The sequence below is a fragment of the Lithobates pipiens genome, unplaced genomic scaffold (assembly GCF_037356315.1).
Source record: "Lithobates pipiens isolate NorthernLeopardFrog02 unplaced genomic scaffold, aLitPip1_a1.2 Scaffold_8, whole genome shotgun sequence".
Taxonomy (NCBI): domain Eukaryota; kingdom Metazoa; phylum Chordata; class Amphibia; order Anura; family Ranidae; genus Lithobates; species Lithobates pipiens.
In genome coordinates, this window is record NW_027507903.1 from 280,354,184 (window position 1) to 280,381,470 (window position 27,287).

The 27,287-nt window shown below is 41.2% G+C and overlaps 1 protein-coding gene across 2 annotated transcripts; it reads left to right on the forward strand.

Annotated features, from left to right (window-relative positions):
* The first annotated feature begins 2,364 nt into the window (after window positions 1-2,364).
* Window positions 2,365-27,163, forward strand: NFYB (nuclear transcription factor Y subunit beta). Of its 2 annotated transcripts, none has more exons than XM_077472119.1 (7): window positions 2,365-2,522; window positions 16,493-16,586; window positions 18,066-18,199; window positions 20,729-20,926; window positions 22,606-22,687; window positions 22,848-22,927; window positions 26,677-27,163. In XM_077472119.1, the coding sequence occupies exons 2-7, from the start codon at window positions 16,493-16,495 to the stop codon at window positions 26,707-26,709; spliced, it is 621 nt and encodes a 206-aa protein (XP_077328245.1). In that variant the 5' UTR covers window positions 2,365-2,522; the 3' UTR covers window positions 26,710-27,163. The 2 variants fall into 2 exon arrangements, with proteins under 2 accessions (XP_077328245.1, XP_077328244.1); XM_077472118.1 differs by lacking the exon at window positions 2,365-2,522 and adding an exon at window positions 2,608-2,840.
* The last annotated feature ends 124 nt before the right edge of the window (window positions 27,164-27,287 follow it).

A 27,287-nucleotide genomic window follows, 5' to 3' on the forward strand; every position in this document is an offset into this window, starting at 1 on the left:
GGTGACATTTCAAAATGTCTAAAGGTTACCAGTTTTGCGTTACAGAGGAGGTCTAGAATTATTGCTCTCGCTCTAAAAATCGTGGCGATACCTCACATGTGTGGTTTGAACACCGTTTCCATATGTGGGAGCGACTTACATATGTTTTTGCTTCTATGCGCAAGCTCGGCAGGACGAGGCGTTTTAAAATCTTTTATTTATTTTACTTTTTATTTTTACACTTTCTTCTTAAAAAAAACAAAAATAAAATTGGGTCACTTCTATCCCTTTTACAAGGAATGTAAACATCCCTTGTAATAGAAAAAAAAGCAGGACAAAAAAAAAAATATTCCCCTTTAAGAGCGTTAAGGTGGAAGTGACGTTTGATATCGCTTCCACCCTCCAATACTATGACTCCGAGTTGGGGCCATCTTTCCCTCACTTGGCTCCGCAGCCTGCTGAGGGGAAAGGACACGGTCATCTCCGCTGCTACCGACGGCTCCGGCGGGAGGAGGGGGGCAACTCTCTCCTGCCCCCGATAAAAGTCATCTCATGGCAAATCCGCCGCTGAGACCACTTTTATCTGAAAGCTGACTGCCCGCGTGTGAAGAGGGATACTGGTATCCCTTTTCACACAACTGACGTATAACGACGGCAGGCGGTTGGCAAGTTAACCACTTCCCAACAGGCGTGCGCCGATGTACGTCGGCAAAATGGCACGGACGGGCAAATGGGCATACAGGTATGTCATTTTAAATTTGCTGCTGTGCCATCACGTGCACGCCGCTGGCTGCGCGCCGGTCGGGACCTCTGTGAGTCTGATCACGGGTCCCGTGGACTCGGTCGCCGCGGGGATACCCGCAATCGTCTCACGGGGAGATGCTAAAGTAAACATGCATCTCCCTGTTCTGCCTAGCAACAGTGTCACTGATCTCTGCTCACTGTGATAGCAGCAGAGATCAGTCAGTGATGTGTAATACACAGCAATGCCCCCCACAGTTAGCAACACGCCCCTAGGACACACTTAACCCCTACACTGCCACCTAGTGGTTAACCCCTTTACTGCCAGTGTCATTTACACAGGAATCAGTGCATTTGTATAGCACTGATTGCTGTATAAATGACAATGGTCCCAAAAATGTGTCAAAAATGTCCGATGTGTCCGCCATAATGTCGCAGTCACAATTAAAATCGCTGATCGCTGCCATTACTAATAAAAAAATTATTAATAAAAATGCCATAAAAACTGTCTCCTATTTTGTAAATGCTATAATGTTTGTGCAAACCAATCAATCGCTTATTGCGATTTTTTTTTTTTACTAAAAATATGTAGAAGAATACATATCGGCCTAAACTGAGGGGAAAAAAATGTTTTTTTTTTAATACATTATAGCAAAAAGTTAAAAATAATGTGTTTTTTTCAAAATTGTCGCTCTTTTTATGTTTATAGCGCAAAAAAAATGTCAATTTTGTTTGGGAGCCACGTCGCACGACCGCGCAATTGTCAGTTAAAGCGACGCAGTGGCGAATTGCAAAAAGTGGTCTGGTCTTTGGTCAGCAAAATGGTCCAGGTGTAAGTGGTTAAATAATGCATTACAATTCGATTTTAGTAGACTAAAACTATTTAGATGATTAAAATACTGTACAACTAAAACTAAAATGGCATTTTATTCAAAAGACTGACAACTAAATCGAAATTTCTAAAAAAATTAAAATAAAAATATTGTAAAAATAATAAAAAAAATAAAAAGACAAAAATAAAAAAAACTACTGACACCAGTGGCGGAACTACCAGGGCACCAAAGCTGCACTTGCAACTGGGCCCCGACGTTCAGTCACCGGGCTTGTGGGGAAGGGCCCCGGCCAGGGGTCAGGGAGCCCTTAACCGGGGTGCTGAAGGTTCTAGTAACACCACTGGTGTCATATACTGCCTAAGCTCATGGCCCAAACTAGGAAGGGCTCCCAAAAATACAATGGCAGTTTTTGGAGAAGAGCTGGGAGTGCAGCGCTCCGTTGAAGGTAAAGGACCGTATTCATCGCGCCCACTGAACACGGGATGGTTGTCTATCGCCTTTGTGCAGCAGTAGTGGCGGAGGGGGTAACCCCTCATGGATAGAACAGCCACTCAGAGACGTGCGAGCCGTGCCTCCTACTCGGCGATAACCGCGGAGGGGGGCGCACGTTGTATAGAGAAGAGCGCAGCTGGGGGAAGTCGCCAAGGCGCTCTTTTCATAGCTGAGGCAGCTGAAGAGATGGAACCCATCGCCTTGGAACAGCCACACACGAGGGAGGGGCGCTCGGCTCATAGAACAGCAGCGGCTGGGCACTGGACGTCTGGCGGCAAAGCTTAGCGCTTGCGCAGTGGCATTAGCGGAGGGGGGCGACGCCCGGCTCACGGAACAGCAGCCCTGGCTGACGAACAGAGGGCGGAGAGGCTGAGTCCTGGAAGCGCTACTCCGCGCTGGGACTGGCTCCTTCGCAGCCATTTTCTGTCCAACCAAACAGCCGATTCGTGCAGGGAGCCAACCAGGGCCGCACTGGAGGTTTGTGCCTGGCTTCGGCCAATGATTGCTAACCGATTCCTCCCCGCAGCTCAAATGAAATGTCCGGATCCGGCAGTGTGTTTGACGCCTGCCTCACTCCCGTTCCCGAGGCAGCACCGAGCCGCCCGGGCTCTACGGCATGTCTGAAGCCGTGCACTCCCCGAACAGCAGCTGCCGCGCTTTGTCTGCCGAGCCCAGGGCCGGTGCTTTACCCACAGTGTGTGCGCGCCAAGGGCTCTGCTCCGGACAGGCCGCATACACACTGCCCGTCCTCGGGGCTCACTGACCGGCCTGTGTATGGAGGCCACCGGACCTGATGTGAGGAAGGCGAGGCGGGCTGTGTATATGTGTGTGTGACTGAGGGTGATGGATGAGATTGGGGGGAGGGCTGTGTATGCATGCATGTATGTACACCTACACTGCCTTCCATATACGAGAGAGAGAAAGGGGAGGCATGAGCTATATTATATATATATATTCTACACACTAGGTGTAACCATCACACTGCCCTCAATGGGTGTATGTGATATGGGGGAGGGGGTTTATGTGTTTTTATAATATATATATATCTCTCACACACACACACTGCTACCCCCATGGGCGGTTGTGATATGGGGACGTGTGTGTGTGTGTGTGTATATATATATATATATATATATATATATATATAATATATATATGTGTGTGTGTATATTATGCGTGCGCACACACAATACTGTGGCCCCATGGGTGGAAGTCATTATGATTGTGTGTGGGTTTTCTTTTTTTTTTTTTTTTTGTTAAATACACACACGTACTCACACACACTGCTGCCCCCCATGGGTGGATGTGATATGGGGACGGAGATATATAAATATATTGTCTTCTCACTCTCCTATCCAATGAGTGTATGTGATATGAGGATGGAAGGAGGTCATGGAGATATATGTATCTATATGCACTGTACAGCCCTCCTCCCCTACAATTGTGTGTGTGTGTGTTATGTGAGTCCAGGATAAATGGTGTTAATAAAATGCCGGCTCTTCTCTATCATCTTCTTCTGTTCTTGGCAGCAGTGTTCTCTGACATCCTGCTTGTTATGTTGAATGGACAACACCAGGGTATTACAGTATAAGGATCGCCACTGTCAGCAGTATAGCTGTCATTTTTTTCAAAACTGAAAATAACTTTTTTTTTTTTTTGGGATCTTGATCTGGGTGTGTTAGCTTTGTGAATGGAGCCTTTTGTGTGCTCGTCCAACTGATGGCTTTCTGTGCGAGCTCATGCAGAGAGCTGTACACTGCAAGAAGGCGCGTATACCTGCTTTTCAGAATGAGGCACCTGCGTACAGCTGTGGCCAGCAGCCGGTACAGCTCACCGATGGACTCAGATGTAGGCACATCCAAGTCAGTACATTTACACAAGGATGCATGTGTGGTGCTGAATACAAAGGGGTTGATTTACTAAGCCTAGAGAGTGCAAAATCTGGTGCAACTGTGCGTAGAAAGCAATCAGCCTCCAGTTTTTTTTTTGTTTGTTTTTTGTCAAAATTTTAAAGGAGTTGCAAAGTCTCGTGGTTTTTCACCTTTAATGTATTAAGGTGAAAAACCTGTGCTGCAGCCTCGCCCCCCCCCCCCCTTTTTTTTTTTTTACCTGAACTTGATTGTTCCAATGACGAGCATGAGCTCCAACCACTGTCTCGGGTCCTCATTGGATAGATTGATAGCAGCAGGAGTTATTGGCTGTCAATCAAATCCAGTGACACAGGGACAAGTTCTGCTGTCTGTGTCAATGGATGCAACAGTAGAACTTGGGAGCGCGCCTACACGGGTACCCCAATGGAAAGCAGTTCTCTGTGGGGGTACCCAATCAGGAGGGGCCAGGAGTGCTGCCGGGGGACCCCAGAAAAAGAAAGATCAGGGCCACTCTGTGCAAAACCCTTGCACATAGCAGGTAAGTATAACCATTTTTTTTTTTTTTTTTAACAAAGAACCTTTTACAATCACTTTAATTTAACAAGCTGAAGTTAGAAGCTGATTGTCTGCTATGCATGGCTGTACCAGATTCTGAATGCTCCAGTTTTAGTAAATCTTTCCTCAAACTGTCTATGGATGTAACTGCTCAGATGTGTATACAACTTGGGGATTTGTTAACCTGTTATTAGTTTGTACAGGCTGCTGACAGAATGTTTCTTCCTGACAGTGTATGGCTCTCTGCAGCTATGTGAATGAGACCTTACAGGTAGATTATTGTAGAAGTGACTTATCTGAAAAGAACCATTATGGAGCAAAAACTCAATTTGTTGTTGCCACCACCTGAAATTTATTGTATGTGTTAAAAAAAAAAAAAAAAAATACTCCCCGGTACAAAGGGACTTTAAAGAGGAAGTAAACCCTAATGGGTTTACTTCCTCTTTCATTCCCTGCAAAGGCAAAGCATAATGGACTACTATGCATCGCATAGTAGTCCATTATGTGTCACTTACCTGACACAGGAGCCAGCGGTGTCACCGCTGTCCCCTGTAGTCCGGCGCATCCATCTTTTCGGTGGGGTCTCGCAGCTCCGCCGCTGTCATTCGGCGGAGCCGCGATGACGTCACTCCCGCGCATGCGCACGGAAGCAGACACGCGCGGCAGCTCCGTTGTTGGAAATGCCGTGCTCAGTGCGCCTGCGCGCCGCTGTCTACGGCACGTGCGCCGTTGACAGCGGTGCCTGTCTTCAGGCAAATATCTCCTAAACCGTATAGGTTTAGGAGATATTTCTTGGACCTATAGGTAAGCCTTAATCTAGGCTTACCTGTAGGTCAAAGTGGTTTGTAAGGGTTTACAACCACTTTAAGGGCGACCCAATATTTTCAAAAAATATAAAAATGTATTTCATAAAAGCAGTGTAATGGTCAAAGATAACAGCGATACACAAAGTGATACATAATATCTGTATATAGTATACAAAAAGAGCACTTCTATTGTCTGACGTGTTTCGGGGGTATTCCAGATAAATCGCTTCTTCAGGGTCATGAAGGAGATGATAGTTGGAGATGCTCTCAAATAGAAAAGACAGTCTAGATTTCCAGAAAATAACAAAGCAAACATGGAAGAATTGTGGCCAAAAATTGTGCACATACCAATACTACATTCATGGAGTCATATTTGTTAAAAAGATTCGGATGGTGCTGAGGAAGAATGGGGACACACATCCAGAATGGAAAAAAAGTCACCAAGTAAAGGATAAATCTTCAAGGCTTGAGAGATTCCCCACAAGGATGCCCAAAAAGTAGGTCCCAGCAGCGGCTTCGCGCAGAACAATCTGTAACTGGAAATATAGGGATATCAATCCTACAGAAAGAATAAGAGAATGAATACATTTCCTTAAAAGATTTGTAAGCATTGCCTCTATTGCAATAATGATTTAAATATACCTGTTATCTAATCCGGCCGATTGATGGAGAATCTGGAAAGGAAAACCAATTCCAGTCTCCTAGTAGATCGCTAGAAATAAGGAAAAAATATTTACTCTAATTCCATATGTAGCATTCCATATCTTTTACCTTAGTGAAGAATGATGGCATTTGTCTTTCAGAAAACCCCAGAGCAGCAGCGTCTGCATGGAGCAGAGATGCCAGCGCATGTGCAGTGCAAAGTGCGATGACATCACACATCATCGCGGAAGTGTCACGGTGCAGCATGTGCTTGCCCTGATCACATGGCATGGCATCTGTGCGTCATCACAAGAACGTGATGGTGCTTTGTACAGACGCCATCTTCACAAAAGAAGGAAGCGTTGCTGTTGGCATAGCAACCAAGTTAGCATGCCTACAAGTGTAGCGGCTATGTTTACAAAAGGGATATAACAAAGACACATATATTGTGCTGCCTAGGGAAAAAGACAAGGGGGGGTCAACCAATGATGCCAATACAAACATGAAGACACATGACACATCCGCAGATGTAGAAAGCTGCAAAGGACCAAAAAAATGGGGAATCCCAGAGCGGGGTCTGCATGGTACGCTCCCAAACACCTGACATAATGAAAGCTGGGAGGGTGCCATGCAGACCCCGCCCACGGCGCAAAATTGGGTGGCGAACACGGAGGGGTGGAACAGCCTCAGTCAATGTTGGGACCAAACCCAACATGATGCCCATCTCATCAAGGAAGTGCTTCTGTGTGCTGGGCAGGGATCAAGGGAGCCGAGAAGTAAGGGACTGGGAAAAATAACCCTGCCCTTAAATTGGATAAATGTGACCGAAAGCAAAACCATCCAATATAATGAAAAAAACATAAATAAAGCACATACCTAAATCTGAGTGTGATCTATATTAATTAACTTTAGATGTGCATGTAAATGGCGTTAAGATGTATACACGTATGACACACACACACACACGAATAGAAATTACAATTCTAGAGCAAGAATATTGCAGTCATTTCAAAACATACAATATATGATATTGTAATCAATTACACAGCATGCAAATGACAGAGCATACAATAACAGATATGGGTAGAAAGCAAAACTAAAAATTTATTGTAGAAGTGCTGTGCAGCAATGATTGTAAGATATTTTTCATGAGGTTATTGCCAGTGGCTATAATCACTGTGTTCTCCCAGCAGGGATGGCTCCCTGCTGGGAGAACACAATAGCTCTGCAGGAGGGGTTCCCCTTTCAACACTGACTGTTGGAGGAATCAAATGATTATTTTTTTTTTTTTTTTCTTTCCTGCAAACCTTGCATCATCTAAGGGTGGCCATACATACTACAGTCTGTGCAATCACATTTACCCGAACTATGTAATATGAGGGAAAACCTGTGCAACCTAATCGATCTCTAACCAATTGTGCAGGCCCTTATGTTAGAGTTGTTTGATATAAAGGCGACTGTATAGTGTATTGGTAGCTTTAAGCAGACCACACACAAAGGCATTTGCATCTAACAGCTCTAGAAATTTCTAGTGATAGAATGAAAGTGTCAATAGATTTGATGAACTCTGCTTTCATGTAGCCTAGCCCCTGACATTAAAAATCTGTTTATAGTCAGGGTTACTCTGACCCACACATGTAAACACATAAACTGCCTATTACGTTCTTCCACTGAAATGATGGTGTTATCAGGCATGTGGTTTATGGCAAGATCTTGAACTATGGGCTTGTAATATTTATAACGGACGTTATCAACAAACTAGATATAGGAATCTCAACTGGGTGCAGTGACGACATTAGGCGCAGGACCTGGTATTCAGTATATGGAACGCTGTAGAACTTTTCAAACTCTGGATGTGCGGTCAGAGGGTGTAGAAATATATTTTTATACAGGTATGTATATTCCATAAGACTGCTGGAGATCACTGCCATTACAAATTCTGTACAAGCCAGTGCACACCTGAATGTGGGGCGGGAAACCCACATTCCGTGTGCGTTTTCCACACCACATTTAAAACGCACTGGTTGTGCAATCTGCTGTAGGTGTCAATGTACTCCTTAAGGACGCCCCAAACGTAGATTGCAAAGGGTGTGCTTGATTGAACCAAATCATGAAATCTGGTGCCGTGCATTTTTGAAAAGTAAAAATAGAAAATGAAAGATGGCGCAAATAAAAAAAAAAAAAAAATAGTTTTACCGCAGCACCAAAAATTAGTAAAATCGAATAAAGCATAACATAGTAAAAAAGGGCACTAATAGACAGTCGCCCAATAAAATGTGAATTTATAATGTATTATTACAAGTGGACCATAAACTTGGTGTCTACAAAGTTCAGCAAAATTATGGATAAAAATATATATATATAAAAATTTCTCCAACACTGCCTCCTAAAGTGCAGTGTGCTTAAAATCTCGAAGAAACAAAAGTGCTTCACAGGAAGTGACATATAAATGTGCTCACCAGATATATTTGGCCACAGACTGAGCACCAAGCATATAATAAAGGGGATCCTTCCTCCTTTGGCTAGAATCTTCCAAGCCACATGCAACTGCAATCAGCTGTTTCCAGAGTTAATCAGACTTTGATCCAGTCATGAATGGTAAATTCCTCAATCTGTTACACTCCTAGGTGCATATCCACAGCTCAGTTTTCATTAATCTGTGAAGTTAGGCTCCCCCATAAACGAGCCACAGAAAGGCAATAATAGTGTAATACTGTCTTTTATTTAAAAGCACTTACTTGCAAATATATCAAAAATACATCAGATTGCAGCACAGTTGGAGGACAAAGCAGAGGCCTGTCCGTCACTTCGATATGTAATGCAGGAAGCGCGGTGTACGTCTCGGCTGAAGGTGGAAGCGGGGAGCTCCTGTATCATGAATGTCAAGCCTCAATTTCTATGCATTTTGTGCTCAGGCGTGCGTCATCAGGAAAAGTGCTGCAACTTTTGGAGGATCCAGTGTAATTTCAGCCCATTCAAATGAGCGGGCTGAAATAGCATCGCACATGAACACGGACCATGTTCCTTTGCAATTCAGATGTGCATTAGCAATAAAGGAATGAGATGCCCAGAGGACTGCAGGTTGAGTACCAGGGTACCTTTAACCTTGGTACTCTGGGTGGGGGGAGAGTTTGTGCTTTTCCTTCTTTTATATACAGGTGGTTGTGTATACATCGTAAACCCATCTCAATCACCTGTGTACACTATCCATTTGACAGCTGGTGCGTAACATATAGCCTCACGTTGTAGTAATGTGACTGCCACAACTTTTATCCCTAACTTGGCTAATTTTGCAGTGTGGGTTATGTGCCGCAAAGCGGTTCTTCTGTCTGTAGATGTACAGTGGATATAAAAAGTCTACACACCCCTGCTAAAATGTCAGGTTTCTGTGATGTAAAAAAATGAGACAAAGATAATTTCAGAACTTTTTCCACCTTTTATTAATGTGACCAATAAACTGTACAACTCAGTTGAACAACAAACTGAAATCTTTTAGGTGGAAGAAAGTAAAAATGGAAAACGAAAATATGGTTGCATAAGTGTGCACACCCTTAAACTAATACTTTGTTGAAGCACCTTTTGATTTGAATAGAGCACTCGGTCTGTTTGGGTATGAGTCTATCAGCATGGCACATCTTGACCTGGCAATACTTGCCCACTCTTTGCAAAACCACCCCAAATCTGTCAGATTGTGAGTGCATCTCCTGTGCACAGCACTCTTCAGATCACCCCACAGATTTCCAATTGGATTCAGGTCTGGGCTCTGGCTGGGCTATTCCAAAACTTTACTCTTCCTCCATTCCTTTGTTTATTTGGATATATGCTTTGGGTCTTTGTCATGCTGAAAGATGAAGTTCCTCTTCATGTTCAGCTTTCTAGCAGAAGGCTGAAGGTTTTGTGCTAATATTGACTGGTATTTGGTACTGTTCCCAATTCCCTCTACCTTGACCAAGGCCCCTGTTCCAGCTGAAGAAAAACGGCCTCAAAGCATTATGCTGCCACCACCATGCTTCACTGTTGGTATGGTGTTCTTTTGGTAATGTGCAGTGTTGTTTTTGAGGCTAACATATCTTTTGGAATTATGGCCAAAAAGTTCAACCTTGTTTTCCTCAAACCATAACACATTTTCCCACATGCTTTTGGGAGACCAAATGTGTTTTTTGCAAAATTTAGCCAAGCTTGGATGTTTTTCTTGGTAAGAAAAGGCTTCGGTCTCTACCACGCTACCCCATAGCCCAGACATATGAAGAATATGGGAGACTGTTGTCACATGTACCACACAACCAGTACTTGCCAGATATTCCTGCAGCTCCTTTAATGTTGGCGTAGGCCTCTTGGCAGCCTCCCTGACCAGTTTTTTTTTTTTTTTTTTTTTTTTTTTTCTTCTTGTATTTTCATCCATTTTGGAGGGACGCCCAGTTCTTGGTCATGTCGCTCTTGTGCCATATTTTTTTCCACTTGATGATGACCATCTTCATTGTGTTCCATGGTATATCTAATGCCTTGGAAATTCTTTTGTACCCATCTCCTGTTACCTTTTAACAATGAGATTCCTTTGATGCTTTGGAAGCTTATTGCGGACCATGACTTTTGCTGTAGGATCCGACTAAGAAATTGTCGGCGAATACATTATTAATAATAATAATAATAATATTATTATTCAGGAGTTATATAGTGCAGTCAGTTTGCGCAGTGCTTTACAACATTAGGACAGCCAATACAGTTACAGTACAATTCAATACAGGAGGAATCCGAGGGCCCTGCTTGTTTTAGCTTACTAGAACAGCTGAACTTTATTTCGGGTTAATCAGAGGCACTTTAAATGATAGTAGGTATGTACTGACTCCTATCTAACATGAGTTTGTGATTGCTTAATTCTGAACATGGCTACATCCCCAGTTGTAAGAGGGTGTGCACACTTATGCAACCACTTTGTTAGCTTTTATTTTTTGACACCTCCCCTTAGATTTCAGTTTGTTTTTCAATTGAGTTCTACAGTTTATAGGTCACATTAAAGGTGGAAAAATTCTGAAATTTTTTTCTACTCCACAGAAACCTGACATTTTAACCACCTACCCGCCCGTATGCCGTCATATGATGTCCTGGACTTTGAGTGGTGATATCTGAATGATGCCTGCAGCTACAGGCATCATCCAGATATCCTCTTTTTCAGCCAGCGATTTTGTGCACCATAGGAACAATCATAGCAGCAGGACAGCTGCTTGATTGTTCTTACAGGTGCCCCCTCCCGTTGCCCTCAGTGCTTCTCCCAACTGTAATCGTCGAGCCGGAGAACGAATCTGTCGCCACCGGAAGGGGAGCATAGAGATTCACAGCAACCAGATGGTCCCCAGTCATCTCTGTGACCCTCGGAGGACCAGGCGCAATGTTATGTCACGTCCAGGCCAGCGGAAGTGAACAATCCTGGGGACATGGTGGGAAAGGCAGAGAATTTTTTTATTTTTATTTTTTATCTCAGCCTTTCCAGCCTGGAGGAGAGATGTGGGATCAATAAGACACTCTCTATAAAGAGGACCTGTCACACAATATTCCTATTACAAGGGATGTTTACATTCCTTGTAATAGGAATAAAAGTGATCAAAACATTTTTTTCTTTCAAGAGTGTAAAATAAAGAATGGACATTTTTTTTTTTTTTTTTTTTAAAGAGCCCCTGTCCACGCGTGCTTGCACACAGATGCGAACGCGTGCATAAGTCACGCCCACACATGTAAACGGTATTTAAATTGCACATGTGAGCTATTGCTGCATGCAAAAACAACAATTCTACCTTAAGACTTCCTCTAACTCTAAACGGGTATATTTTTGTAACGTCACCTATGGAGATTTTAAGCTACAAAGTTTGGTGCCATTCCACGAGTGTGCGCAATTTTTTAAAGCGTGATATGTTGGGTAATGATTTACTCGGCGTAACATCATCTTTTATGTTATACAAAAAATTGGACTAACTTTTTTTTTTTTTTTTTTTTTTTTTTTTCTTTTTTTTCTTTTTATTATTATTCATGAAACAGTTTTTTCCCCCCATAAAAAGCGTTTGACAAATCACTGCGTGACATAAAAAGTTGCAGCAATTGCCATGGGTCTCTACTAAAAAATATATATATATATATATATATATATATATATATATATATATATATATATATATATATATATATATTATTATTAATGTTTAGGGGTTATGATTAATTTTCTAGTAAAAAATTATGATTTTATTACATGTAGGAGCGAAGTGTCAGAATTGTCGCAGATGGCAAGTGGCTAACAGGGGTGTGTAGACTTTTTATATACACTGTACTTGTTGACCTGAAGGGAATTCTAAAAAAAATGACATTCAGATTCATTCTCTGCAATTGAACTGAGCCCCAGTAGCCCATAAAGATAAGTTGGCAGAATTTCTCAACCTTTTTTAGTACGGAGCCTAGAAAAATGATCATGTTTTGGGGAACCCATGAAAACTCAGATCTGCACCTCCAAGTACATTAGCATGATTAGCAAGATGTAGATATAGAATAAATGCGCCTTTTTAAAGCCAAATGAAACCTATAATAGAAAAAAATAGCAGACAGTTTATTGCAGAAAACATGTCTCTGCTGCAATAAGACACAATTGCCTGCCTTTTCTCAGTCTATCAATGTACACTGAGCTGTATATTCTGGCTGTGATGTAGTGATTGATTCCTGTGCGCATGCACAAGATCATGTTATCCCCCCTGCCCCCATTATTATGTATTAAGCGCTACATTTTACTGTTATGGTTTTTTTCCCCCCACCTTGTTTAACAAGTATCACAAGACTTGTTAAATTCCTCAGTCCCTTTAAATCTGTTCAGTGGTTGCTGAGCAGCATGATTAGCTTACCACCCCTGTCCCTGCAGCTTTCTGGTCACGCTGCTGGCAAAGACACAAATGCTTTATTACCTCTTAACCACTACAATACAGGGCACTTTCACCCCTTTCCTTCCCAGCCCAATTTTCAGCTTTCATCGCTCTCGCACTTTCACTGACAATTGCGCGGTCATGCTACACTGTACCCAAATGAAATTTTTATCATTTTGTTCACACAAATAGAGCTTTATTTTGGTATTTATTCACGACTCCGTTTTTTATTTTTTGCGATATAAGCGCAAAAAAGCGGAAATGTGGAAAAAAAAAACATTTTCTATTTTAAAAGAAATCCAATTAAATCAAATTTTGTCCTAAATTTAAGCCAAAATGTATTCTGCTACATGTTTTTGGTAAAAAAAATTCCATTAAGTGTATAATAATTGGTTTGTGTGATCACGGACATATGTACGCAAATAATCATGTACATATGTGTGCAGATAATCATTGGGACATGTAATTTTAGTGGGACATATGTGGGGGACATGTTTTTATTATTTGGGGACGTGTGCATTACACTAGACTAGTGATCAGTGAGTAAAAAGCTGTAAAAACAGCTCATACTCACTGATCACCAGCCGGCTGCAGCGATCTGCTCTCCTCTCATCAGCGACAACTTCTGTGTGAGGAGAGCCGAGCCGATTGCCTAGAAATCGGCTGTTTGTTTACATCACATGATGGCTGTGATTAGACACTGCCGTCGTGATCAGGAGGGCCAATCACAGAGCCCTCCTGCCGATCAGAGATGCGCCGTGTCCGGGTGAAATTCGCACCGCAATGCCCAGAAAACGCACATGTCTTTTGTGCAATGCGCAGTGCGACTGCAACGCACATATGTGAACCAGATGCATTCAAATGAATGTATTTTAAAATGTCCTGCAAATTGGATGCGGTGTAAGCTGCATCTAATTTGCATAGGTGTGAACGGGGGCTAATACAGTGCTCTGCATGTCTGCAGCAGCACTGTTCTTCTCTCCCTTCTCTCATAGGAGGCTTGGCAGCAATGGGAGTCATTGGCTCCTGTTTCTGTTAATCACAGCCTGTGAGGAGAGGGTGGGGCTGAGCTGCACTCTTCTGTCAATAGATGGAAACCATGTGTCTCGGGAGCGAGCAGCTTGCTGTGAGGGTTCTCAGGAGGGGGGACCGAGCCCTGAACAAAGGGCTGCAATCTGTCTGCAAAGCGGGAATGAGAAATTAAGAGATCCTTAGTGAAAATCAGCACACTGTACGCATCTTACACATGGGCACACTTTTAACCCTTTGATCGCTCTAGATATTAACCCTTTCCTTTCCTTGCCATTGTCAGTAGTACAGTGACAGTGTATAGTATAATAACTGTCGCTGATTTGCCGCAATTAGTAGTATACAAAAAATAACTTGTATAAATTCCAGTGCATATATCCAAAAACCTGTAGCAAAATACGTTTTTACCAAAATTTTATGAAGAATTATTATTTTTTAATAAAGTAGAAAAGATCATTTTGTTTTTAGTTTTCATTTATATTACAAAAAAAAAAGGTGATGAAAATATCACTAAAAGGGAGCTCTATTTGTGTGTGGGGGGGGGGGGGGGGGCGGATATATACATTTCTTTGGGTACAGCATTGCATGACAATGCAATGGCCAAGTAACAGTGCCGAATAGCAAAAATGGCGTAGTTATGAAGGGGGTGAAATCTTCCAGAGCTCAAGTGGTTAAGCAAGTGAACACAAACTATCTGTCCATAAAAAGCATTCTTCACACTGACATCCAATGTAATGGTCCAAACACAATAACATGTGGGGCACTAGGTTCAGATTTTCTAAGGGTTGCTAAAATTGTCAATGGCGGTGCACTGGCTCCAGTTCAACAGCATTCCACAAAATGGCAACAGGGAAATAACCCAGAGTTGAGAATCCACATACAATCCATTGAGGGCTCCGAACAGACATTCAAGGTAATTTTAATGATAACATTGATTCATAGCAGAATGAAGCCAATGCATTTTAGAGGCCAACCCCCCCCCTTCAGTTAGGGCTTAAGGATTTTGACTGTGCTTACATGGAGCAGATACCAAATCTGATTTACTGCTTGGAAAGTTTCAGGAGGGCAGGTTTTGTCAGTGTTCGCAAATGTAGCGAAGGAGCTCCAGTATTCTTCCCACTCCCCATCAATGTAAGGGGACACCACACTAATCAAGAAGGCACCTGACCGTTATTTACCCTGACCATCGGTCCAAGGGGGCATCATGCTCACTTCGATGTAGCGGGGCTTTTTTCCTCTGGAACGCTACCATTTTTGCTGTTTGCATTTCCTTTCTGAACATTACTAGTGATGCTGTTGGGGAACATTACAATTAATCCACACTTCCTGTCCAATGTGTGGGATAAACCACATTTTATGTATTCTGTTCAAAACTTTACTGATCATACTATAATTTTCAGCAGGGCTTCCCTGAGACCTGACGAGAGGGTTCTTCTGTGGTAAAAAGGTTGAGAGGCTGAAATAATGAGTAGTGATAAAGAGGTTTCTAATGGTTGCATGGCCAATTCATGCAAAAAAAAATAAAAAATTGATAGCTAAGTAGTATTTAAATATTTTAATAAAAAACAACTGTTTTACTTTTGCGGCTTGATAATTTGACCCTTTTTGTGGACTCCATTTACTGTTATCTGGGGGAACATCTTGCATCACCACTTCAATTTTTTGCTGCAGCGTATCATCTGACCACTACCATTATCATTTCATCATCCCTTTCATGATGATCATATCATCAAAGGTCCATGCCTTTTTTTTCAGCTGAGATTAATACTTTTCTATTAATAACCAGTGTTATTTCAAGAAGACCTCTCACTTAAAGTAGTTCTACTGTTAGAAGATTTTTAATCTTCATGCACTAAGATAAAAAAAAAAACCTACAGAGTGCAGAGACGGACTCGTCATCTGCCCGCTCAGCAGGGATCAAGGGAGCGATCCCCGCTGAGCAAGCGGGTGGCTAAATACAGACAGCCCTGTGTGAAAGGGGCCTAAAACTTACTTGAATCCCATCTCGATCCAGGGGTGTTTCAGGAGAGTCTGGGCTGTCCGGGACTCCGCTCCTCATTGGCTGAGACAGAAGTGGGGGTGCCATCGGCTCCTGCTGCTGTCAATCAAGGTCAGTGAGTCGATGAGGAGAGAGGGAGGGCAGGGCTGAGCTGTGGCTCCATGTCTTGGTGTACACACAGAGCAACAGCTTGGCTCGGGTGCCCCCATAGCAAGCTGCTTGCTGTGGGGGGCACTCGGCAGGTGGGAAGGGCCAGGAGTACTGGTGATGGCCCCAAGAGGAGGAGGACTGGGGCTGCTCTGTGCAAATCCACTGCAACAGAGCAGGTAAATATAACTTCTTTTTTTTTTTTTTTTTTTTTTCAAAGCGAGACTTTATAATCGCTTTAATGCACTTTGGTGTCTCACTGAAATGTTTTGTCTTGGGTTCTTTCTTTATAGGACGTGTAGTCAGTATGTATGCAAATTGTGTTTAGCTGTGTGCTTCTTCAACCTAATGACCTGTAATATTTATTCAGTAGAGTAAAGGCTATGTATTTCTTCTGTCTACAACTTTCAGAAAAAAAAAAGCTCACCCATAAACATCTGACAACCCAGTTCATGAGTTAAAGAAAATGGAGTAAGTGTATACATTTTACTACTATTTGCAGATGGACGGTGATAGCTCTACAACAGATACATCCCAGTTAGGAATTTCTGCAGACTATATCGGAGGAAGTCATTACGTGATTCAGCCACACGATGGTAAGTCTTCAAACCAAATATTATTCAGATACTTGTGTTGCAATTTACAGTGATAGTAGCCACAAGCTGTGTGTTCTAAACATTTTTAGAGTGCTTCTAAAGCTAGAAGGTTGTTTTTACCTCTCGATTATATGTCCTGAATAATGTGCACAATGTGGTTTGAGTTGTGTAGAGGTCAATATACACAGTGTGTTGGATTCCAATTTTTATTTTTTTTAGCCAGCTGAATAAGGGAAACCATTTACATATTACTTTTGCCTACAAGATAGAGATTTCATCTCTCCAGGCACACTCTCTAACCATTCTTTGGCAATGGCAGGGACATTGGTAGAGGAGATCTTCAGGACACTGCATGTTTTTTTGTTACCTCTATCCTCCTTTCTTCCTTTTTATTTATTTTTTATTTTTATTATAAATCAGCACACCATATACTTGGGGCAGGTTAACCCCATGAAAAGCTGCTTGTCCTTTATTTCATTGTGGGCATTAAGTGTTACTAAACCCACAACACAAATCAGTCTGTATATACAGTAAAGCATGCTTGTTATACTTACTGTTGAATTGGTTACTCCTCTGCATAGTGTAAAAAGGCTGTTTAATCCTGTCTTCTCTGATCCTCCCTTTCTTCCACTGTCCTCAACCCATCTCCTGATAGAACAGTGCCTTGTGGGTACTCTGTACATGCTCAGTTTGGTGTGTATTGCTAGAGTGCATATGATCGGCACAGGGCCAATCTGCACTGTCCAGACAGAGGGTCAGGTCCTACAGCCTCATAGGACAATCAGAGTAGAATGGAAACTCCTACAAGCTTTAACCAAGACACTGATAGAAGTCCTGAGACTGCTATATAACTGAAAAGGACATTTCCCCAAAATAAAACAGGCGGGGCTTTTCAGGCTCAGAGTGTACAAGCACATGAAAGTAGCAGTAAAATTGAAGTATTTTATTAATATCAAAATGTAAAAAAGAACCGAAAAATATGAAGAAGTACAATATTTGCATAAAACAAAAATGCAAAACAAGGTGCAAAATACTGTAGGTCGCTAGGCAATGATGGAATCGATGTGTAAACCTGACACCAACGTGTTTAGAAGTTCAATCCGCTCCTCCTTCAAGGTAGGTTTAAACAGTTTTAGTAAATTTCCTCTATAAACAAAATGCATATTAAAATACATTCCCAAATGTCATAGTGTATACATAAAGCAGGACTGCAAGACTGCTATACAAGGCTGATGATAAAAGGTATTTAGCAGTTTATATTTACTAAAATAATTGCGTTTCCATTTTCTGTGGGAGACTAGATATAGTGAATGCAGGCTCCTGGGTTTAATAACACTTTAAAAGGGGTTTGCAGGTCTACCCAGCCTTTCCCATTGACTTTCCAGTTTACAAATGCATGTTCCTACTAATATTGATAACTAATGTAATCTTATAAAAGGGTATGTTTGACTTTCCTCAATTTCTGGGTTTGTTTTTTAGGAGACACAGAAGATAGCTTAAATGACCCAGATGACACAAATGGCTCTAAAGAGACTTTCAGAGAACAAGATATTTATCTGCCAATTGCCAATGTGGCACGGATAATGAAAAATGCCATACCACAAACAGGAAAAGTAATGTCTACAGATTCCACTTTCTAATTTACCATACAGCCTAATTTTGCACCCTCAGTCAATGCTAAGCTTCAGATAGAGGTGTGGAGTTGTTTAGACTATTTCCTCTGGAAACCACCTAGAGAAGAAAGCAATTTATTCCCATTTCACCACCTCCTTGGGCAGGATTTGTTTTAAAATTCAAGTAAACTTTTTTTGTCACATGTGATCGACTTATTGTAGTATACAATATATACATTTTATAACAGGCTTTTGCGTTTGTTCCTGTCCAGCACTATACAGTTGTTTACTATCAATACGTGTCTTTTTTTTATTATATTTATTTTTTATTCTGGAAACATTTTGTAGCATGTGGCTTTACAGAAAGAAACATTGTCTTCAGTGTTGTCTAGATATGGGATTTGTTATCTGAAACACATCAGTCCCTTTTAAAAAGTCAAGGAAGGTATAGGCAGTTTTAAAAATAATTTTAATATTTTGTAGAAAACGGATCTGGGATTCAAACTTCCTAACCTAGGGATAAGAAATCCCATGGTGTTTGGCCTGTCAGCTGTCAGTGTGTCCTCTTCCCCTTTTTTTTTTTTTTTTCTGCTGATTTTTCTAGATGGAATAGTTGAGAGACTTCCATTTTGGCATTTTGTTATGGAAGATTATGGTATTCAGTTAATGTTTCTGTTAGGGGAAATTTTAAGGCTTAAATGGAAACTCGCTGTTGATACCCTTCAATGTTGCAACTTGGGGAGATCCCCACCAAGGGTACAGAGTATGGTGGGCTGAATCTAATTATTCGGGTGGGCTTACACTTTTTCAGAAACTGAAAGTTACGAAACACTTTTTTTTGTATCTTTATGGTCATGCTGTGATATTTTTTACCAGCAGCAAAAAAATTTATAAAATCCAGTTCAATTTCCACTGAAGGCGGTAGAAATCTGTTTGCTACACAGAAGAAGCACCAGATGGGATTTTAGTAGTTGCCTGCTTGGATAGAGATATTTTGAGATGCTAATGCAGACTAAAAAAAAAAAAAAATGAAGGATCTGGCTTTCTGCCTGTTTTCTATTCGATTAGTGAGTTACTGACCCAGAATAAGTACACAAGGAAAAAAGTGTTGGGGTGTCTGAAATGCACATGCTTTGTTCCAGGTCAGTGACTCGCATACTAGTAGGATGATGATTATGCCCCCAGGGCTTGAATGGTGTTATGGTGAGATATATGCTGTCTGTCCCCAAATCCTGTAATGATTCTTGGTAGTATATGTACTTTTGCTGGGAAAGGGTGTAAAGTCAGTTGGAACCACTGCTGCCCATTGTAAATCTATTAGACAAGGCACCAAATATGTATTACAGCTTTCTGCATACTATGTCATGCCATGATTCACCAATAAAAAGTGAATGCACCATGTCAGACTGACACATTTGGAACAGGTTCCTGTTCCCTTCATTTAATAACCACTTGAAGACCAGGCTTTTTCTTTCACTTTTGTTTACATGTTACAATTTTTTTTTTTTTTTTGTAAAAGATGTTACACAGAGTAAATGGATACCAAATATGCCATGCTTTAAAATTGCAAGGGTGACAAATGACGTAAATGTTACTACATTAGATTTACAGAGGAGGTCTGGTGCTAGAATTGCTGCCCATGATCTGATGTTTGCAGTGATGCCTGACGTGTGTGGGACAATTGCTCTTTGAGTGCATGTGGGACTGATGCATGTTTCCAAGCAAGCACAGGGGCGGGGGACACTTTTTTTTTTATTTTTTTTTTATTTATTTTTTCATGTGTTTTTGTAATGGTTTTTTTTTTTTTTTTTTTTTTTTTTTTTAAATGATTTATTTATCACTTTTATTGCTGTCACAAGGATTGTAAACATCCTTGTGACAGCAATAGGCATGTGAGACCAGTACTCTTCATGGAGGGATCTGGGGTCAATAAGACAACAAATCCCTTCTCTGTACTTGAAAGCATTCAAAATGCCAAAATCTGTTTTTTAATCCTTTTGTTTTTTTGAAAATGGTGCCAATGACAGGGTAAACTGGAAGTGATGTCAGGTCGTTACTTCCGAGTTACCATAGTGGAGACCCGATCAAAGCTGATCCTGGCTTTGTTTGGGTGCCTGACTAGCCGGCGGGTGTGACGGCTGGTAGCTTGGGTCTACCCGTGGGATGGGAGAGTTCTGAGTAAGCTGTGGACAGCGGCGGGAAAGTGGTAGCTGCTGTGAATGCTCTTACAAGAGAGCTGACTGATGGCTCTCTATGTGGCTGGACGGCAAGTCGGACCTGATACAGTTTGGATGCACTGGACCCCTGCTGTGAGCCGCATTGGGTGTAAACCCAGCCTTAGTGGGTTAATGTTGGAAATTTTATAGTGCGCCAACTGACCTTTACACTCTGCTGTGTACGGAAAAGACAACACATTATTGTGGGATTTGTGACCCCAGAATTACCACTGTGGCTGACAATGATAAAGCTCAGTATTGATATGATATAATGTAAATTAAATGCACATTTAATACTTTTTTTTGTTTTCAGATCGCAAAAGATGCCAAGGAATGTGTACAAGAATGCGTGAGCGAATTTATAAGCTTTATAACCTCTGAAGCCAGTGAAAGGTGTCATCAAGAAAAGCGAAAAACGATCAATGGCGAAGACATTTTGTTTGCCATGTCTACCCTAGGTTTTGATAGCTATGTGGAACCATTAAAATTGTACCTCCAGAAATTCAGAGAGGTTTGTATGGCTTGGTAAATTTTTCTTTACTGCTCTACCAAAATATTATTATTTATTAAAAAATATATTATTTTAATTTTTTTGAGCCATGGATTACCCCCTGATAATGCAACATGATACTTCCACAGCATTAATTTTACTAGGTTATCTAAGGTGGCCATAGATTAACAGATCTATCACTAGAACAATTCTGGATTTCTTAGACATTGTGCTACTGTGCTCTTTGTGCAATCTCCAATGATCTTTTTTATTAGCTTGGCCCGATAAAATGGTATGCACATTGATAGTATTGTTCCTCTCAGAAACAGAACACGTTTTACAGAAACATTTTTTCAACATTTAAAAGGTCTCTTAAAAGTGAATCCTTATTGGATTTACCAGTCAGTGCAATGCTTTGCTGTATTCCTATGTGTGACAGCCTTTATATAACAATAGTAAGTCCCTGTTTCAGGCAACATCAACAATAGTTTTAAAGATTTTGGATTCCAGCTAGAGGTAGACAACTATTTGGAGTTGTACCTCCATCAGAAGCCTATACTGTTTTGATTTGTGCCTTGGGATTGTGTCTTCTGCCTTAGCCATTTTAAGGGCAAGTATACCAAACTAAAAAAAAAATTATTTTATTTATTTTTTAATCCCAGAGTGGCAAGGGGGACATCCACTTGGGAGACAAAAAAAAAACCTTTCATTGCCAGCATTAAATTTAATTGTGGTATTTGTTTGGGCAGAATTATAAGTGTTTTTATGTGGATTATTCATGAAATCCTGAAGGCTTATTCCTTAACTATGAGGTTAAATTGGAAGCTGATGCAGTGGATTTGCCTTCTGCAGAGTCATCAGTATTTTTATTACATTCAGCTTGCTCCTCTTCCTTTTTTTAGACATCTATTACTATGAAAGGCTTTCTGGACTAGCTGTTGAGAATCCTGCAGAGGACTGGGTTTGTCATTGGAAATATTTTAAAGATGTACAAGATTACAAAAAACAAACTTACCTATGTGGATGCAGCATCGGTTCAATGCTGCAACTGTTTCCTGTTTGCGCTAAGACAGAGAACTGAGCAATCACATAACCACTGACTGCTCAGCTCACGGTCTTCACTGAGCAGAGAGCAGTAACTGTTGGTCACAGCTCTCTGCTCTGACCCTCAGTGCTCTCTGCAGTGCCAGGCTGTTCAGTGGGCGGGAGGGGCTTTTTCAGGCTCTGAGCCAGCTGTGACCATACTTCACTTTTAACCACTTAAGGTCCCCCTTATAGATGTTTTATTGCTACAGGGCTGGCACCTCTGTGCCGGATCACAGATACATATACATGTGGTCCGACCTTTTCTGAAGAGGGCAAATCTCCCAGAGGTCAAAAATGGCTAAAGAAATATTTGTATATATAATTCTGAGATAATCAAGGTAAATGTGTCAGCAATAATATATCGAGATCTTTTGGAATTTAGTGTATATTAATTCCAGGTTTTAACACTAGGCTGTGTGGAAATCTTAAAGAGGTGCTATTTCTTATATAAAGAACTATAAATATTTAACAGGAGTTATGGAAGTGTTTTTGTGCTTTCTACTCCCATGTATAATGAAGCCAGACAGACTTATTTTACATTAATGAAAACAAAACATTTGCAACCTCTTTAGCCACATAAATAATATATATATATTTTTTTGGTTTACTCAAAGGCAATGAAAGGTGAGAAGGGCCTCGGTGGCACGGTCACGGGAGCAGATGGTCTTGGAGAAGAACTATCAGAGGAAGCCTTTAGTAAGTTCCTCACTATATAAATATATGGAAGGGATAGTACTGGTACTATTACAATGAACAAATATTTGAAATACTCTTGTCAGATTCAGATATTTATACACTTTGAACTGAAGCAGGATATATAGGATCACTAATATGCATTGTTTATTTTACTTTACAGCGAGCCAATTGCCAGCAGGCTTGATAACTACAGATGGCCAGCAGCAAAATGTTATGGTGTATACAACCTCATATCAACAGGTACAGCCTTCACCAAAAGGATTGTACAGGGTTTTTTGTAGATAATATATTTTACAAATATTTGTCTCCTTTATGTCCTGGCAAGCATGAAATATTGAACTTGAATGCTTTTTTTTTTTTTTCTAGTGCAAAGGAAAAGCTCTGGGCCCATTTTCACCAATCTTAAATACTTAACTAAAAAGAGGGAATTTAAAAGAAAACCGCTTCTGTAGTGCTTTCTCATATTCCATATTCTCACAAGCCAGCCCCCCAGTATAACACCACATCTATTTAGGACATCTTGACTGTATCTGAATTCCTTTGTCCCTCAATGGGATGACTATGAGCATGGGATTTTTGTACTTTCTGTAAAATACATATTTGTAGTCCATTGGGGAACATGCATCCTCCCCCTTCTTTTGTTCCTGTCCTTAGTACTGCTTTACCACAAGACTGAGTAAGGCTAGGTTCACACATATCCGAGTTAGGGAACGTGTGCTAATCTCATGCGTTTCTTGACATGCAGACAAAGCACCACTTTTTGGTAGATGCGTGGGGACGCTATTATTTCTTAATGGTACCCCCATGTATCAAAAAATACTGTGTTTTCAGGCACGCAAAACTGCATGGTGCTGCAACGCCATGAAGTTATGTGTGGTCACTGTTTAAAAAGGGGGGTGGGGACTTTTGCCCCATGTTTCCCGCAGGTACAGTAGCCCGAATGAATGAGCTGCTGTCCCGACACAAACGCAGCACACAGGACCTGTGTATCTAAAACGCATATGTCAAACACAAGGGCTGAATGCGTCCCACCAGGCCTTGTCCTATGGTCCTTGCACCCAGTTTTGGAACTTCATTCCACCACCTCCAGCTCTCACCCTCCGCTCTTGCTCCCCACTGTTACTTGTAAACACAGAAGCATTCTGTGTTTACAAGGGGCAGCTTTGCTCTCAGTGGTTCCCGGATTGACCAGATCCCTGCGCAAACTCGGTGGGGCATGGTGGGGACAGATCTCTGGAATCTGAGCAAGAGAATGATCTCCTGCAAGTTGAGACAGAGCTGCCTTCACAGGGAGGTAGTAGAGCCGCCTGCACAGGGAGATTGTAGCGTTTAGTCATGTAGGAGAGTAAAGATGCAAGGAAGCTCTGGGGGGGGGGGGGGGGGTGTTGCACACTGCATAGTGCACCCCTAAACCCTGCACTCTGTACATAGTTGTTAAAAACCAGCTGAAGCTGACTTTTTAGGTTTTTGGCTCACATATATGAGGGCAGGTGCAGGAATCGCATCGATTCTTGCAACCACCTGCAGGGAGAATGCACAGGGCTGGCATTAATTCTGAATGGCACCCTCACACGTAAAAAATGCAGTGCATTTGTGGGTGCCGGAACTGAAGAGAAATCACATGCGTTTTGAAAGGCTCATACATTCTTTTCTCCGGAAAAACACAAGCGCATGTCTGAGCAAACGCAGCCCACAAAAGTGCATGTATGTGAACCAAGCCTTAGGGTTTTTGTTGTGCTCTTTACAAAACAAATTGCTTCACATTTCAAGCAGCTAGAAAGATCAGGAATGTCTTGTTTTATAGGTCTTGTTACTGTTTTTTTTAAGAAAATTTAAATAATTTAATGCACGTTCTGAGTGTGTGTGTGTGTGTGTGTGTGTTTGTTTTTTTTTCCTTTCTTTTAAAATGTTGTGTTTAGCATGAATTATGAGCATATCACTATCTTGTAGCATGTAGTCTTTATAGGCTCATGCACATGGGAAAATAAATTGTTTTATTTGTTTGTTTTGTAGGTCTAAACGTATAGTTTCCAGGCTGCCCATGTGTAAAGATTGGCAAACTTGTGTTGCGTTCAGGTCCATTAACCCTTTCGCTGCCAGAGCAGTTTTTACATTTTCTGCACCCCTTTAATCACTCTGGGACGGAAGATTGCATAAACCCCCAAAACATTATATACTTTGTGAAATCGGACACCGTAGAGAATAAAATAGTGGTGGTTCCAATTTTTTTGCCACACGATATTATCGCAAAGGTAAAAAAATACACGTTACAAGTTAATTTTAGGGCACACAAGCGTAATAAATTTACGTTTTTTTGGTAAAATAAAAGATGAGGCGCGCCGAGTAAATAGATGCACACAAAATATCAAACCTTAAATTGGCATGCACCCGTGAAATGGCGACAAACTTCAGCACTCTATTTTGTTTAGACGGATCTTTAAAAGCCCCCAATAGGTCAACGGTTTAGCGTTACAGAGGAGGTCTGGTGCTGGCGTGCGTGGAGATATGTAACTTGTATCGCAATCAGTGTTTCTAGTGTAGGTACCACAACACTTATTTTTTTTTATTTTTTCTTGTCCGCAAGTGCGTTTTTTTTTTTTGATTTGGGGTTGAGGGGTTGCTTGGGTGTAACTTTAACGTTTGTACAATTTTTCATAATACTATTGGACAAATGTCCCTATGTGATTTTTTTTTTTTTTTTTTTTTTTTTTTTTTTTTGTGTCACAGATTCTCTTTTAATGAGACATCTGGGGTCTAAAAAGCCGTGGATGTGTTATCTTTGCTCCAATGAATCCTCTGTAGTGCAGATCGCACCGCAATAGATTCTTTCCCAGCCATGCTGCCTGGGGAAACTAACAGGGGGACCCGGACATGATGTCATACACACTGCTTCCTGGGGCAACAATAAAAAGGGGAGGAGAGCAGACGCATGTCAGCTCGGCCTTCTCACCTCTACCTGGCGGCACCTGCTATACCGGTCTCTGGCCCTTAGATGGACAAGCAGCCACCAGTGTGTGCAATTCCCCCCCCCCCCAGCCCCCCAGCCCCCGTCGGGTCCATACAACGTGCAGACCTGGCAGCAAAACGATTAAAGGAAAATGGAGGTCCAAATTTCTGCCCAAGGATTGTATTTTATGTTGCACGCATGTAACATTTATATGGGCACAGCACAAATGCACTCTATTAGAGCTTACCCCTGTGGCTTGGCAACAGATTCTAGGTGGATTCCTTCAGTTGCTGTATGCATCCTTGCAACAGAACGACTCCAGGGGGCAGCAGCTGGAGTATACTGGGTGGCTTAAGCCACCTGCGTTCTAGCAACAGGACTATGCTAGGCTGCAGAAGCCACCTGCATCCTAGCAACTGAAGAACATATAGCAGCTTGAGCTTTTTGCGCCCTAGCAACATTGGGCAGGTTCTTTCAGAAACTGCCTGTGTCCTAGCAACAGAAGGCCATTTATGTTTCCACACTGTGGGCACGTAACCATTATGCAAATGTTACATGTGTAGCACGCACTCTTTACGGGTGTGCCTGTATCCTAAATGTTTGCGATGCACTTGTGTAAAAGACAGTGTAAATCGCATCAAAGTGTGTTTTTTTTTTTTTTTTTTTTAACTTGTGTGTAAATGGAGTTATCCATATTTTGCCATTACATGTTTAGGCCCTGCTTATTGCTGATTCGCTTATCCCACTGAGGAGATCTGTCTGAAAACAGACTTTGTGGTCTCTAATGAAGTGGATGACCCACAATGCACATAGTAGCCCTATGTCCTCTCTTGCTAGGCTGACTTTTTATAACTGCTATATTTCTGTTTATGGTAAGAAATGGTTACTTTTCCTAAAAAAATAAATAAAAAAATTGTGTTGCTTACATTTGCTCTATTGATTAATGCCCTGCGTGATTTGTAAATCCACTTAAAATATTAATTTAGATTGAAGTAGTCTGCGTTTACCACAACCTTTCCTAATCTATCGTCTTTATTTGCAGATATCAGGTGTTCAGCAAATCCAGTTCTCCTGATTTTTAAAGAGATGCTTCTATCTGCAAATTTGAGTCAGGAAGAAAGCTATAAGTATTTGAATGCCATGTTGGATTGCAATGGAGTGAGAGTTTTTTTTTTTTTTTTTTTTTGTTTGTTTTTTTTTTTCTATTTTGTTTTTGTTTTAATTTAACTTTTTTGTATATTAAGTTGCTGTAATGTAGCTTCCCTGGGTGTGTTGCATAGGGTGATAACCTCCACCTTTTTTGTGGTTTATTTTCCCCTCCATCGATTTTAAGTATTGGGTTTTAAAACTGTTAGGTTTTTTTTTTTTTTTTTTTTTTTTTTTTTTGTACAAGAGTTGTTTTTCTGACTCCTGTATGCATTGTAAATTAATGATTTATTACTGTCTGAGATTTTTTTTAGACAGTTTATTATTTTCATATTGAACCATGTAACTTTTTTGTAAATCAAATAAAAAGAAATGACTTAAAAGTGTTATGTATTGATTTTTATGCTTCATGCTTAGTGGCTTTTGCATTGTACTTTTTAGAAAGTCTTACCCTAAAAATGATGAGCCTGCTGTTATGTAGGTGCTGCTAGGAAATCTGTGACTGCT